At 37.7% G+C, this 16,533-nt stretch overlaps 1 protein-coding gene across 1 annotated transcript in view; it reads right to left on the minus strand.

The window, feature by feature from the left end:
• Positions 1-311: 311 nt before the first annotated feature.
• The window catches only part of LVRN (laeverin), a 68,946-nt gene continuing 52,724 nt past the window's right edge, over positions 312-16,533 (minus strand). The window contains exons 16-20 of the mRNA XM_057737069.1: positions 15,742-15,849; positions 14,855-15,022; positions 14,499-14,636; positions 8,070-8,145; positions 312-5,865 (exon numbers count right to left, since the gene is read on the minus strand). Coding sequence (XP_057593052.1) covers positions 5,725-5,865; positions 8,070-8,145; positions 14,499-14,636; positions 14,855-15,022; positions 15,742-15,849 — 631 coding nt within the window. The 3' untranslated portion in view covers positions 312-5,724. The remainder of the gene's footprint in view (positions 5,866-8,069; positions 8,146-14,498; positions 14,637-14,854; positions 15,023-15,741; positions 15,850-16,533) is intronic.

The following is a 16,533-nucleotide window of genomic DNA, read 5'->3' on the forward strand; positions in this document are numbered from 1 at the left end:
ACTCCTGAGAGAAAACATCAGCAGTACACTCTTGACATAGGTCTTAGCAAAAATTTTTTTTGATTTGTCTCCTCAGGTAAGGGAAACAAAAGCAAAAATAAACAAATGGGACTAAAAAGCTAAAAAGATTTCAGTGCAACTAAAAAGCTTTCACACAGTGAAAGAAACTATCCACAAAAGGAAAAGGCCTCCTACTTGAGTAGGAGAAGATATTTTTAAATAATACATGTGATAAGCGGTTAATATAATTTGTATATATTTTGTTAATATATCTTGTTAATATATTTTGCATATACAAAGAGGTCATACAACTCAACATCAAAAAAAACCCAAACAACCTGATTAAAAAATGGGCAGAGGACCTGAATAGACATTTTTCCAAAGAAGGCATACAGATGACCAACAGGTACATGAAAATATTCAACATCACCAATCATTAGGAAAATGCAAATCAAAAGCACAATAAGATACCATTTCACACCTGTCTTAATAGCTATTATCAAAAAGACAACAAATAACAAGCACAAGCAAGGATCTGGAGAAACAGGAACTCTTGTGTAGTGTTAGTGGGAATGTAAATTCATGCAGCACTATGGAAAATAGTATGGAGATTACTCAAAAATTAGAAACAGAACTACTAGATGATTGAGGAATTCCACTTTTGGGTATTTATCCAAAGAAAACAAAAACACTAATTAGAAAAGGTATATGGACTTGTATGTTTATTGCAGCATTATTTATAATAGCCAAGATATGAAAGCAACCTAAGTGCCCATTATTGGATGAATGGAAAGAATATGTGGTGTATATAAATATTGATACAATGGAATATTAGCCACAAGAAAATTAAATCTTGCATTTTACAACAGCATGAATGGACCTAGAGGGTGTTATGCTAGGTGAAATAAATCAGACAGAGAAAGACAAATACTGTACGATTTCACTCATATGTGGAATCTAAAAAACAGGACAAATGAACAAACATAAAACAGAAACAGAGTCATAGATACAGAGAACAAACAAGTGGTTGCCAGAGAGGAGGGGATTATGGGAAGGAGAATAATAGGTAAGGGAGATTAAGAGGTACAAACTTCCAGCTACAAAATAAATGTCACAGTGTGAGGAACATAGTCAATAATTTTGTAATATCTTCATATGATGACAGATGGTGAGTAGACCTATTGTAGTGACCATTTTGAAAGGTATCAAATTATTATGTTGTGCACCAGGAACTCTCATAGTGTGATAAGTCAATTATACTTCAAAAACAAACAAACAAACAAATCTATAGAAAAAGAATCTGATTTGTAATTACCAAAGGCAGGGGTGGGGTGGGAGTGTGGAGGGTTACATGAAGGTAGTCAAAAGATTTAAACTTACAAAGATAAGATAATAAATACTAGTGATATAATGCACAACATAATATAATTAACACTGCTTTATATCATGTATGAAAATCACTGAGAGTAAATCCTTAGAGTTCTCATCACAAGAAAAAAACTTTTAAAAAAAACTTTAGTTTTGTATCTATGTGAGACATGGATGTTCACTAATCTTATTGTGGTAATCATTTCAGAAAGAAACCATACCTATTCTCTATTATGGAGCATTTTTAGGACAATCTTGTAAAATGAGGCCTGAAATCCCTAGCCTCACTAACGACTGTTCTGATTCATAGAAACTGATGGAACTGATGGACTGTGTTGATCCCAAATAAGATATGCTAAGATTGAAGGGCCATTCTAAGTGATAAGGGTGATCATTTCACTGAGGATAAAAAAAAGAAACTTTTGCAGACTCCATGCGTAGCACCCCCTTACTCCTCTGATATGTATCTATCAACACTCAGGGTCCAGGACCCTTCAAGTCATCAAACTAGCCCACTTTCAGCAGCAGCCTGAGAGCAGAGAAGGTGATGTCTTCGTCTCATTCTGCTTGGCATTGTGAGAGGAAGTGAAGAGAGAGGAAGCCTTGGACCTGTCTTACTTAGTATCCTGATACCTTTGTGGTTGGCTTTTGTGCCCTTTGATATGTACCCACCATTCTTTGAGTACATCCCTGTCTTTTGGTACAAAGAGATGTTCTACCTCAAATAGTTCCTTTCCTGCCCCATTCTTGAAATCAGCCATTTCCCCAAGAAGCCCAGGTTCTTTTAGCAAAACACGGCATTTAGAAGCCAAGATCTGGGCACTGGCTGCGCTCACTGTTAGTAGGGTTTTGCTGCTCCCAGGCCTTCTCAGTTGGAAAGCCAGTGTCTATATCTCTCCCTATCTGCACCTGTATCTGTATATATATCTAGAGAGAGATTACAAGATATGTTTATGAACACACATTTACATCTATATGGATAAATCTATCATATGTTGAGAACTGTGAGAACTGCTAACATCAATGCCTCCAATTCTAATCCAACAACAAAGGGTTCATTCTAGTTTCTTCCTTTTGAACATGTGCAACTCCCTTCTCCAACAGTGAGAAACTTGGATCTTTTTATCATTTGTATATTTTCTTATTGATCCATACTCCTGTGGTAACCAAGCTCCATCTCTGACTCTCCCCCACCCCATGTGGATATCCTCCTCTCCCTCCTCAGGCTCCGATACTTTATGTTGAACCCCCCTCGGGTCTGAACCTCCTCTTCACCCCACTATAGGACTCTCCATTCGCACCCTGTCTGAGCTCTGACTGGCCATGTCATAAGCTCCCTCTTGCCTGCGTGGTCACTCTACTCACCCGTCATGGGCTCTGACACCCTGTGCCAAGCTGCTCCCCACTCTGTGGACTCCCTCTTCACCCACTCAAGCTCTTACACTCTGTTCCAGGTCCTGGGCCTCCTCAGCTACCCCTCAGCTCCCACTGGTGTAGACGCTTACCTCGCTCTGCCTCACCTTTAGGATTGACCTGTTTATGAAAGGAAGGGAAGAGGAAGAGTCCAAATAGCTCTTAAGCACATGTGCTGTGAAGAGCATCTTTGCTGAATGTTGTTGAACTGGAGAGAAGATTAAGCTAGAGGCAGTACACATATAGTTTCAAATGCTGCTGACTATGCTACGTAATTCTTTGTATCCGAGGATGCAGTTATATTTACTTGTAAGCCTCCCTTAAGGCTTGGGATTAGACATATTAATCCTACTAGAGTTTGGATGGAAAAAAGATAGCATTTACTGGAGTAAACAGAAAAAGTAATCAAGTAGGACTCCTTTTTAAAGCTCATTTTGCTTCTTCATTCTTTCTTTAGAATAAATTGTTATACAGATTGGCCCCAGAGCTCCTCTAAATTACAAAGCATCTAGAATCTTCAAGACTAAGGCATTAGTTCTTTCACTTAAGGTCAACAATGGAAAGTCACTGAATGGGTTTAAGGAGTAAAAAAGCATAAGACTGTAAAGAAAATTTTAATTTATAATTATCAAACTGAAAAAAATTATGAATACATTGTACATCTTGTTAACCTGTTTTATGATGAACAGTATAAAGTAAACTGAATGGGTCAGAAAAACTGTGTTATAGTTGGGTTGCTAATAGATAAGCTGGTATATTGGTTAATAGAGTATTTATACCATTTAGACAAATCTGCCTCAATATCACTCTCTGACTTATTGCTATCATAGTAATCAATCAATAATTACTTCTTTTTATACTAAATATAAGGTATGATATAATAAAATGTAATGCTTATCTGGAGTAACCGGCTTCATCCTAGTAAGAAAAAATGTACGTTATTCAAAATTCTTGTTCATATTTAGAGGAAGGGCTATTAACCAAATATTTGGGCTTTTGATCTTGGACAAACACTTTCACTAATGTTTAATTACTGTAGAAGCTAAGATATAATGGGATTTTAATTGTCAGCAAATGGTCTAAAGAGCCCAATGTACTCCTTTGGTAGGATCAGTGCTTGGCATCACCCAATAACAGGCAGCAGAGCCCGCCTGGTGCCCCAAGCGCCAGCTTCCAAGCACACTTGGAATGAGAGCACGGGAGGGGTGGAAGATCAAGGAGAGAAGACATGGACAACCAGGCAGAAGGAAGGCAGAGGTTACTGGAAAGGGAGAAGGAAGACAGGGGAACACAAGGGAGGGGGAGGGAGTGAAAGTGGAGGAGAAAAAAAGAGGAGGAGAAAGCAGTTGAGAGGACATGTGACATGGTTATCTAGAGATGAGACTGATGATTGGAGGAGATACAGCAAATACAGAACACATGTTTAAGAAAACACAGGAAGATACTGTACACATAACAATTTGAAGACATGCAGACATTTTATTGCTTAAATTTAAAATTGCTAAATTTAAAGAAAAATCTCTCTGACCCATGGTCAAGTCTGTTGCAGACTGTGCTTTGGTTTGTCCTTATGGCCAAGTCACATAGCCTGCCACTCCATTTCAGGGAGTATCTTCTTGTGAAGTCAGTATGAAAGTGAACTTTTGTATTGCATTTTAATTTGTGGCTGCATTAACTTACAGAAAAAAATAGGAAAAAACCCTTAAGTCACATTGCCTTGAGCTTATATGACATATTTAAAGGCTTTTCACTGACATAATCACTTTGAGGTAGATAGGAGACCTGTAGTTTTACCCTCATTCTGTAAAAACAAAATCAAAATTAAAACAAGAATTAAATGGTATACACACAAAGTCTAGAGTAGGATGATTTGCCTTAGCTGTCCTGATTAAATCACGGGCAACAAAAGCTAATTTCATACACTGTGACTGACGAAAATGTTTAAAGTTGTCCAAACTACAAATGTCTCATTTGTCCAAACTTTCAATTTGGCCAAATGAAATCACATTTCAAACTTAATCCCCTGAGTGCAAAGCTGTAAAGATTATGCTCTTGTTAATCTCTCAGTTCTATTTCTCTTTATTTGACCACTTTCCTTTGCCCTAGAGGTTAGCCCATAATTGCTATTATCTGTTGACATCATTATTTTTGCTGCTAAACTTTGGCTGCAAGAGTGTCTGTCCCACAGGTGAATTACACAGTCAAGAGCTTCAGGGCAGAGCCTTGCTCTCCATCTGGTCTCCACAACACAGATGCTAAGGGCACTTCATGGATCCTACGATCCCAGGTCTCTTAGTGACACCATAAAGTTCAGTAGCCAGTAAAGTGTGGTGTGATACAGCAGGCACTCAGGAGAGAGAAATGGGCAGGAGGAGACACATTTTTTGCCTTTGGGGCACTTAACATGGCTCATTAAATTGTCTGTTTCTTCTTTTTAAAACTTGCATTTCTTTGGCTTGTCTGTCTTCTAGTGAATATTATTTTTCTGGTTTCTGTTTCTTTATACTGTTATGTCATTTGCTCATTACTCTTTTAAATTTTGAACTAAATAAACCCTAGAGTATTGCAAATCTGTACTTTCCTCAGAAAAGAATGTGTTCATTTAGCCAATGATGTAATATTCCACTGGCCTTCACAACAGAATAAGCAAAACTTTCTAAGGTAAATTTGTTTTTCCAAGGCATTTAAAGTAAATTATGTGGTTTATAGCCCAACATGAAGCGAAATCTTCCCCAGAAATTACAGCATTGTTGGCAAAATCCTCAACAATCACTGAACCTCAGGGCCAAATGTGACCATATGGGAAGAACAGGACCCTGAGTAGTAAATGTGACTGAAATACAAATAACAAAACATGTGGTCTTCCAGACTCACAGAACATTGGAAGACAAAACTGTGAGCACATTATAATATGTAAGAGAAGGGCTGAACGTCGCCACTAAATTATGTGTTTTTCCGCAGCCACGCAGCTATCCTGGCACTTCGCTCTTTGTTTTTCAGATTTTCGTTCTTTATTGTCTGTAGTTTGGCCTGAACTGTGAGTCTCTGGTGCTCCTCCAACATGTTACTGCAAAACTGCTGCAGCTGAAAGGACAAAGAGACGGTCAGCCCATCAGTGCAACCGAACTTCTCACTTAGACCCAATAAGACAGAGTTCATGCTAAGTAGCGACATGATCTTACAGATGGATGATGACAGCTAGAATGAGTAGAAATGTCTGTCCCTATCTTGTGTGTCCCTGAGGAGACTGTGACTGAGGAAATGTGATGAAGACCACACCTGTCCTGAGGAATCCCATGTAGACGGGAGGCTCCAGGCAGAAGGAACTTTGTCTATTTTATTCATTGCTCTATTCCCCAAGCACATAGTAGGTGCTCAATAAAGATTTCCTGAATGCATATTGGATATTACACAAGATTTGTAGACAAAGTTACAGTGAGACCTTTCCTTATTTCAAAAGAAACTTTGAAACTTCCAAAGCTCAAAACTGGTACACAACATCCATGTTGTGTTACAAATGTTATCCTTTATTTAAGAATATTTATAGTGGATTCATCCATTGGCTAAATTCCTTCACTGAGTCAGGTCAAGCATTCAGTTGTGGGAATATTTGTTGCAATATTACCTTCAAGCCAGACAGACCCCAATTAATGAAGAAGTTGTATTCTAGAAGTCTATTTCTGTGTTATTGGATTACAACTCAGAACACATATTATCATCAAATGATACTGTACTCTACCCCTACCAACTCAAAAAAGGTCACTTAAACCCTAATGTACTTGAAATTAGGTAGTAATAGGGTTGTCAAGCCTAACTGCAATGCAAAAGAAAAGTAAGGTTCTAGGAAAAAGTAGATGAAGGGACCAGGAACAAACTTCCTGCTCTCTCCCACGCCTGGGCATTGCTGCCAGGTGGGGGAAGCCATACTCCGGCCGTGCCAGCAGTGGGTGGGAGGGGAGTGTGGGCCTGTGGGATGGTGGGTGGCGCTTCACGGGTGCTTGAGAGCACGAGTGAGGCCAGGTTCCAGCAGGGTGGAGTAGAAAGACCAGAGCAAGAGATTCAGAGAGTGTATAAAAACTGTGCTGGTGTGGAGTGAAACGGGATTCATGTGACTTTCTTTTCATTTTCCTTTTTAAGTAATTATTTCTGATATTGCAGTAGGACTGTAGGGTGTTAATAGTTTTTTGACAAGGATATTCATGGTAGCTAATTTATTTGTTTTCAAAATTGCAATAATTTAACCACTGCTAAATCTGTCTTTGCATTTTTTTAAATGACCTATCAGTGATTATACAATTTTGGAACTTTGGGGATTGCTAAAGTTATACAGACTTCATTCATTCATTCAACAACAATAAAACTACTGGGTTCTGTAGACATAAAGATGAACTGAGGTACTCTTGAAGATATCAATACAAACTCAGTTTTGACTCTAAGAGTTTTTGATCCAGCATTTTGGGGTGTGCCCTTCACTCTCTTGCCTGGGGAATCCCTGATAAATCAGGTCCTGAAAGCTCAGCCTCAGGCAGGCTAAAACCCAAACAAAGATCACTCCTTCAGGAATTATCAGTTCTTCCTCTTTCACAGTAGCAACTACACAGGATGATTTGGGAGCATGGAGGAGGAAATGGTGTAAATCAGTTAATTAAAAACTTCCTAGAATGTGTGGTTGGAACAGGGTCTTAAAGGATGATTAGGTATTACCCAGCCAAGGACAAGCAAGAGAAGGGCACCCCAGACAGAAGGTAGAGTGTTTTCGAAATCTGGGAAATGTGCAACAGCATGGTATTTTAAGAAATTCTGTAAGTGGTACAGTGTAACTAGAGGAAAAGTGTTCGGGGGTACCTATGTTTCTTTTTCTCTGACACTGGTTGGTGAAGTGGGCAAAACTGAAGCTAGAGAATAAGGCAGGGGCCAGATTATGAAGGGCCTCATGTGGTAATGACAAGATCTAAAAATTTCTTCTAAAACCTATGATGAGCTATTGAAGCTTTGGGAGCAGGGCAATGACAGGCAGTGATATGACGGATGGAGTGGAGGGGAAGACCAGCCTGTGACATAGTCTACTGCAATAATTCAGGCAAAGTACAGCCCTCCATGAACAGGAATGGTCTCTGCTTCAGGATCAAGACAGAATTAAAAGGCATTTCCTGCACAGTGATAATACCACATGGAGCACAGAATGTAACAATGCAGATAAGCATATTATTTTTAATTTTAGCAACTGCAAATTGCATAAAAATAGCTTCTAAATTGTCATTATAATGCACAATATCTATAGTACTTACCTCTGAGATCTGTAAATCTGTACTTATGGTTCTCCCTATTACGTATAATAGAGTAACCAATGATTGTGTTCCATACCTGCAAAGCAACAATACACTAATCAGGAATGGAAAATGTTTTGCAAGACAAAACTATACAGCAGATAAATACTAAGTATACAGCCCCTATTAATTCCTAACTCCCAAATCTAAGCAAAACTGTATATGAACTACTTTAGCTTCACCTTTGAATAGAAAATTCATGCTGTAGAAAAGTCTACTAGCACAAAGAAGTAATTATAGTTAAATATTGATTTGTGTAACACAGAGTTTTAAAAGTTTCATTTAAATGTAAAAAGCTCTTCTTAAAAACAGTAACAACAACTGTTTTTATCTTTTAAAATGAAGTGGTTAGAATAGATGTCACATACCCAAATTGAGAAAATTTAAAAGAGAATAAGTAAATATTCAAAGTATACCTCTTAAAAAATGTAGTTAATATAGAATCAGTTTCAGAAACTCTGACTAAAATACCCTGAAAGCTTATTGAAACTTTTGTATTTGTATATGCTTTTTGGAAAGAGGACCCATATCTTCAGAGATTCTCAAAATGTTGGTGATCCTGAGGGCTAAGTGCTCTGACTTTCCTTAAGCTTCACAAACAGGTATGGTAACTGAAGCTTCCCCTTTAGTTTAGTGACCTTTGAATATCTGACAAGAATCATCTAAAGGACAGTCATGAACGTTGCTATGGAAAAACAGCGGATACATACCTGCTCAAAGTTCTGTGTAGTTAAAAAAGTAAAGAAATACTTTTGGATGCATTAAAAAAAGAAAGAAAATTAAAATAAGGTTAATATAATGGACTGAACAAGAAAGGGTTGAACCAGCACTCAGTCTTGTTGGTAGTTTATACACACAATTGATTTACTTCAAAAATGTATACTTGAAATTAAAAATTGTAAGAGTTAACATTGGCATAATGTGCGGACGAAGGTGGGAGAAAACAGTGCTTTTGTCCTTTGTAAGTTCCTGGCTGTAACTTAAGCTGAGTCTACTTCAGTAAAGTAGAGGACAAGAGACAGTCTACATGTAATTCAGGCAAGCAAACCTGTTTCTATAGGGAAAGAGGAAATATTTCTTAGTTCTTCATTTTTGTTGGCCAGGTATAAAAAGTCTGTGAAAGGACTCAAGAAATTTGAGAAAATTTGCAAAGAAACTGAGTTCCAAACTTAAAAAAAAAAAAAAAAAAAAATGCAGGAAACGGAAGAAAATTACCTATGTTGCTAAATGTATGATTTTTCTACAAAATATAGGAGAAGCGTTATCCCAGAGGCAGGGCTGGGTGTGAAGTTACCTTGAGGCAACTTATATAAATTGTAAAAATGGGGAATAACATATAGTTAGAAGCATTGGTGTGGAGATTAAATGAGATGATATACATTGAAGCACCTATCAGGGCGGCTGGCACACTTCATTCCTTCCCATTCTTGAAAGTTTTAAGAGGAGATATTTTTGAGACAGATGATGTGTCATTTTTGTTGAGACAGCAATCTCTCTGAAAGAGTACTCAACAAAAATATATACATTACAAATAGTTTATCCCACCAATAGTCAAAGGTATTAACATGAAGACAGGAGCCAATGTTTGTCAGTATAGTTGCCCTTTCAAGAAATTGATAACATTCAGTGCTAGTCAGGGTGATTTGAGACTCTAGTCCATTTTACCCTCTGTTTCTCTCCTTTCTCACATCTGCCCTCCCCTCCATCCCTTCCCCTGCCATGTCTGATTTCTGGCAGCAAGCATGGCCCTTAGGCAAGCATGGAGGCACCCAGGCATCTAGCCTGCTCCACTGACAGGCAGTGAGAATGGGCCCTCCAGTGCTTGGGCACACCATTCTGATAACATCTTAATTATCTCGGTTTGTTCCAATTTGACCTTTTCAACTCTGCGTTCCCCACCATGAAATACAATAGAGCAGAAGTAAAAATGAGTGGAAGTTTTTCAAGTGTAGGCCTTTAGCCAATACAACATTTGGAGAAGAAATCAAGCATTTGGTAAAGAAGAGGGTAAGATTCATTTTGGATGAGTTGAGTTTGAAACTGATGATACCCTGTATTCTATATTCAAATAAAGCTAGGATATTCCTGTAAGCGGTGAAGCCTACATCATTTTATGAAAGCCAAAAGCAACATAACAAGGATGATACAAATATCATTTCTACCACATCCAATAAAAAGTCATAAAAACCCTATGGCTTCATGTCTAGTCACACATGCTCTCATAGGATCTATCCACAGCTGCATGCCCATATTTTTCTGTAACCTGAAAGATGTCCTTATGGTTCATGGAAGCTCCCTCAGTGCGATCAGTAACCAAAAGATCATGTCTCATCTAACAATTAACTAAATACCCCACAGCCACCAGTGCAGTGCCCTGTACATGGGAGTGAGAAGCAGGATCAAACCAAAGTTGTTTTACTCAAGCAAATGTTCCAAAATATGTTTTCAGATTAGGCTCCCTGGGAAGAATTTTGGGCCTGGCTGAGGGGAGCAGATGTTCCTGGACTGCTATTGGCAGTGTCTCAACTCTAACGCTTGACCAGACCTCTCGCCTCCTTTCCAGGGCCCTAAGCTCCAGCCAGTTATGATAACCAGTCCCAAGTCAGACTCTGAGCCTGACCCCAGGCACTTACTGGTGTCCTCCCCTCCATGTAAAAGGATTATTTTTTTCAACTGCTTGGTCAAATCCCACTCAAACCCCCTTTTTCTCTCTGAATCCCCAGAGCCCTATCCATCTGTCCTCTGCAACATTTATCAGACACCATGTCTTAATCACTTTATAATCTCTACAACAGCTTGAACTAACTGTGCCTTGGCATAAAAAAACTAGAACTTGTTACTACCAGAAAGAACCTTACAGTTGATAACATACAACATCTTTCATTTTATACAAGAGGAAACCAAGGCCTAAATGTTAACTAATAGGGTGTCAATAAATAAATGTTGTTCTAATCACAGTTCCAGATGAAAGGGTTGGAGAATTTAGTTTCTCATCTGTGTTTCTCTTGGAACAACTGGTCTACTGGCAGAATGACACTTCGTCTACATTAGCATAGACAGTACATAGCAGGATTACAGTGACAAGATGCTGGGATAGATGCTAGATTTCCTTCTGATGGGCTTCTGGGAGCTTTATGATGCTAACATATACTGTGAATTTGTGGAGGTTAAAACAGTTTCCGAACTGATTGGGCTACTGCCTCCCTGTTCACAGAAGGCTTGTCAGTGTCTTCCATGAATAATGCTCATTGAAACACATTGGAGAAACACCAATTTCAAAGCTAACTTGCAAGTGATCAGTCACATTTTAGCAAATTCAGAATAAATCCTTTTCACTTAAATAATATAAAATTTAATTTGTCCTAGCATTTGTTTACTTATACTTTTACACTATCTTTATCATTTTATGAAGACTGGTGACATGCAAATATTCATGTCAAATATAATTGTTTAAGAAGTCATAAGTAAATATTCTGATGTACAAAGAATAAGGTAAGCATCCCTGTGCCATTTTAATGTATATAATATTTTAATTATTAATTTGAATTTTTATTTCCTCTTAACAATCCACATATTATTACTGTCTATTCAAAATCATTTGCAAAATTCAGCAACTGGTGACTATAAATTGAATCCTAAAAATAAATGTTTTAGATGTAGAAGGCAAATTTATTTGAGTGTCAAAGACTTTTTGTAGCAGAATATGCAAGAGGAGTGAACAAAGATTAATTTATCATAAATAGAAAAGACATCTATTTTATGAGCATGGCATTTTGTTGATAAAAGATAAAAACATTTAAGCCATGGTTAAAAGTGAATGCATTATAATTCTAAGAACTGCTTGGGGATAATGAAATATCCATTTAGAATTTTTTTTTTTTAAAGGAAGTCCTTCTATACTCATGTTTAATACAGTTAGATCATTTAAACAAATTGCTAGACAATGGACTTTTTAGGGAGTGTTGCAAACATGTTTTTGTTCCCCAAATGCCGAAAAAAATTCTTCCAAGGGATAAAAATTAAAACACACTTAAATTAAGGGCAATCTTTCCCATGGATTGCTCAAAGCCTTTTCGGGGGCTTAACTAGTTACATGCGCTGTGTATGGTATAGAAAGAGAGGAAAAATGAATTGAGGGGCTGTTTTACCCCTTAGAGCAGTGCTGTCCAGTTGAATTCTCTCAAGGATGGAAATGCTGTCTATCTGAGCTGTCCAGTATGGTAGCTACTGGCCACACACTGAGCACTTAAAAGAAGACTCGTACAACTGTGGAACTGAATTTTAAATTCATTTAATTGTACTTAATTTAAATTTAAATAGCCATATGTTAGCTAGTAGCTAGCATATTGAGCAATGTAGCCTTAGATAATTTTTTCATTTTTTAGTATAGTTTCAGTTAAACTATATCAGGGTCACATAGGGGGCTAGTGAAAGGTACAGATTTTGCACTCTATTCTGGCAGATTCTGATTTTCAAGGGGTAGATGGGCTTGGGAGTCTTTAGGTGTATCAGCCACTCCCGGTAACTGTGAAGCTCTGCAACATTAGAAAGTGTCAGGTTTGTGCTGCAGCTCACCTATCTGAGTGCGGATACAGCTGGGGACTGACAGGCACCACGTCACCTTGAGCCACAACACCAACATGAACAATCCTTAACACTTACAAGTGCACACCAAGTGCCAGGCACTACTAAGCACTGAGCCTGGGGGATAACTGTGAAGCTGTGTCTTCCTCAGGGCCCGGCAGGGCATCAGAAGGCATGGAGAATGTGACAGCTTGTGGTGACTACAAGTTGGGTCTCAAGCAAATCATCACATATTTCTTTAAGGAGTTGTTCTCTAACATTTTAATTCCAAAATTGCTACTAGATTGTTCAGCAGGATACTCTGGAAGAAAAGAGTCGGGGCTATAGCTGAAGTGAGTGACTTTGGGCAAAATGATCACAGCAGCAAGAGGGCAGATGGCTTCCAATCCAGGCAAAGCCAGGCACGTCAGCCGGAGAGCGGGCATGGGGTCAGAGCTTTTGATACAAGCTCCAAGGAGAGAGAACAGAAAGTAACAGACAGCTCTATGAGGTTGGAATCTCTGAAACCTCATGGCACAAGGCGATCTGTATAAATAATTCTGGTTTATACCTACCTCCCAAATTCCCACTGTGAAGTAGGACCTGGGAAGGAGGGCATTACCTTTAATGACTTAAACAAAAATGGAAGACATTATTTACCCCCAAGGTCATAAGTCTCTCTGAACAATGAACCTAGAATGACAATTTAAAACAAGGGATAAGGACAATTTTTTTAATATATTAGTATGCTATGCATGTCCTACTGATGAGCCAGAAAAATGGTACTGTACAAAAGAGCTTTTATCTACATGTTTTAAATATCTGATTTTAAAATATATTTCTGGTGTGTTGTAAAGGTGTTCAGTAAATGTCTATGAAAGAAAAACATTCCATTATTTTGCTCTATAAGAGAACCATATTCAGATTCTTAAACATTTATATTTTAAATCTGTTCCAAAAACCTAAGTTTATTTACAAATAGCATCTTCCAACTTTACAGGTGTATGGACCTAAACTGTTGGTTACTCTGCATCTGCTAACTCTACAGTATGTGGATAGTTGTAGGACATATTATTCGAGCCTTTTAAGAAAGTATGGTTAAGGCTTTCAGCGACTGTGAAGCTGGGGAGATCCTGGCCTGGAGAAGGACGTTGTCAGATTTCAATGTCCTCCCAGCCCTTCGACCTTCCCCTGAAGCCCCTCAATAAAATGGCTTGATTCACATCCCACACTTGCAAAAAGAATGTATGGTTAAGTCATGTTCTAGACAGAGCAGCTATCAAGGGTATGCTGTCTGACTTGTGCATTTCAATGTATATTTTATCTGACAGGCTAAGCAGCAAGCAGATTTAATCTTAAAAGGTGAGAAATATAAAAAGTTCAAGAATATGGAAGCCAGATATATAAAGGGAATCTGACAAATAAAAGACACAAGCAACATCCAAGCTTATATAGTAATGAACATTGCTGCTTCTTAAAGATATGGTGATGTACTTCACAAAACAAATGAAGAGATGATGTACACTCAAAACAAAAACATGACTTGCTCTAATCCGTGTCTCTGAAGACAAGATTCTTAGTGGGCACAACGGGGATACTGAGGTAGATAAGTAACCCATGCAAACCTACATTCACAAAGAAAGCCAAAAATGAGGATAAGTGACCTTATCTTCCACACAGCCAGTTTGCAGTGAGACTAAACACAGGAAAAATCACCAGTTTTCCAGTCGACGCAAAGGACTTTAGTGACCTAGCAAGACTAAAGTTGAGCCACTAGCACCAAACCAACGACCTAAATGAAAGAGAGGTGTCATATTTCCTCCTTACCTTTCACTCACAGCTTGCCAATTGTTGATTAAAAAGTCCTTTGCAACATATCGGCCAACTTCAGTTGCTGCCACAGTTTCAATTATATTTGTTTCATTAAAAGTAAATGGAGACGTAGTGATGGCATACTCCATATATCTGTAAAAGCACACGTGGCAGAAAATAAATACGTAAAAATTATCCAATGGAAAGAATAAATTTAAATAAATGGACTTAAAATTCCATATGGTTCTAAGTTACTGATGCATAAATATGTTTCATATTAATTCTTACATTAGCTCATTTCTATTTTTCTCTCTGTGGTTTATTAATTGCATTCCACCAAGAACCCTTTCAAGGTAAGTTGTAATAATCACCTGTTAAGTATCCACGGATCTTTACTGCAGCTCATTGCATATGCAAGCTGAATCCTTTCATCTTCCTTTGTTTTATTATTGTAGATATTTAATAGAAAATCCCATTCTTTTTCATTTCCCAAGGCAATGCCATAACATAAAATCGCATTTTTAATTGGATAAGGTATTCTGTAAGGTATAACATGCAATGATATTTTTCATAGTAAAGTTATATGTTAATCTAGGTTGTCGTATATTTAGAAGTATAAATCTAGAAAAAACTTCTGTGATCGCAGATACAAATATCAAAAGTAGGAATCTAGAAAAGCAATTGTGAAAACTGTCATTCACATTAATATCTTGAGATCATCGAACTAGTTTAGAAACTAAGGAGTTTTGACAGAGGAGTAAATTAGAATAGTACAAAGAGTGTATGTTGATAATTCCATTTGGTTTCATATCTTGTCACATTTTCTAAGAGTCTATCGGAGGTTATATATTAAATGACAGAGTGTTGGTCTCAGCTGCCAGTGAGCCTGCAAATTTATATAGAAAGAGGTGCTCTGATGCACTTGTATATATATATATATATATGAATAAATAACCACAAAAAACAACCTAAATAAGACTCAAAATAAGCACAGGTGCTTATTACAGAATGCACTGCTAATGAGAAGTCCTGGGGGAGAATTCAACGTATAAATTCTAATCTGTTGCTATGCACAGACCTACATGAGACAATTGTGTTTGTGTGTGTGCTTTAAAGGATATTTGAAAAAAACAATAAGAGAGAAAATTATCTAAGTAAAAACAAAATGTTCATTCCCAGAGTAAGAGCATCAAAAGGCAGAGAAATTGTTGGTGCTGAAACAGAACAAAAAGAAGGGCAATTCCAATATTACTCTTACTCATTCTCTGGATGGTTCATCCAATTTCTGAAGAGTTCTCTTGACAGCTGAAGACAGTCCTCAAGGCCCAACAAACACGCAGTTCCAAAAAGTTTTTCCAATGATATTCTTGAAGGAGAAGTCAAAGAAAAACATTTATTTTTCATTACTACCTTTATTTTTTTCTGCCTCCAAGAATATGTGTTTCATAAAAAGATGGGTATTTTAAAACATCCTTCCAATAATATCAAGTTTGTTAAAAAAAAATAGCCTTTGTGGATGGCAATTGTATTTAAGGTTTAGAGAAATATTTGCTGAGAGGCTCTCAGGCACCAAATAAGCTCTAAGACTGGCAGTTTTTGAAAGTAAGAAATAAATTACTGCCATCCTTCGTCTCCCTCAAACACACATGGGTGTACACACACGCCACATCTGTTATCAATTTATTTTTCCTCCCTTATACGATAACTGCCTTATGGATAAAAAAAATAGCTTTCGAGTATCTGATACAATACACTTAAAAATCAAGTTCTTTCTCTACACATGGGAACAGAGGCAAAGGTTTATTGCTCTCCTCCCACAGTGTGCCTCCCTCACCTGAGCTTCTGCTGCTTCCTCTGCTCCTCCTGGCTGTCAACATCCTCTCCAGGAAGAGAAGCTGGGGGTTTCTGCTTTGTTTTTATAGCTGAGCAGAGTTACATATTATGGTTGCAAACAAAAGTTCAAAAGAAGGTGGAGAAGAGCACTACTGATAAATCCAGATAAGCAGTGCCTTGAAATGTGACTCCTTACACTCTGCAGTTCAGAGTCAGA

This window comes from Hippopotamus amphibius, chromosome 1, assembly GCF_030028045.1.
Source record: "Hippopotamus amphibius kiboko isolate mHipAmp2 chromosome 1, mHipAmp2.hap2, whole genome shotgun sequence".
NCBI lineage: Eukaryota > Metazoa > Chordata > Mammalia > Artiodactyla > Hippopotamidae > Hippopotamus > Hippopotamus amphibius.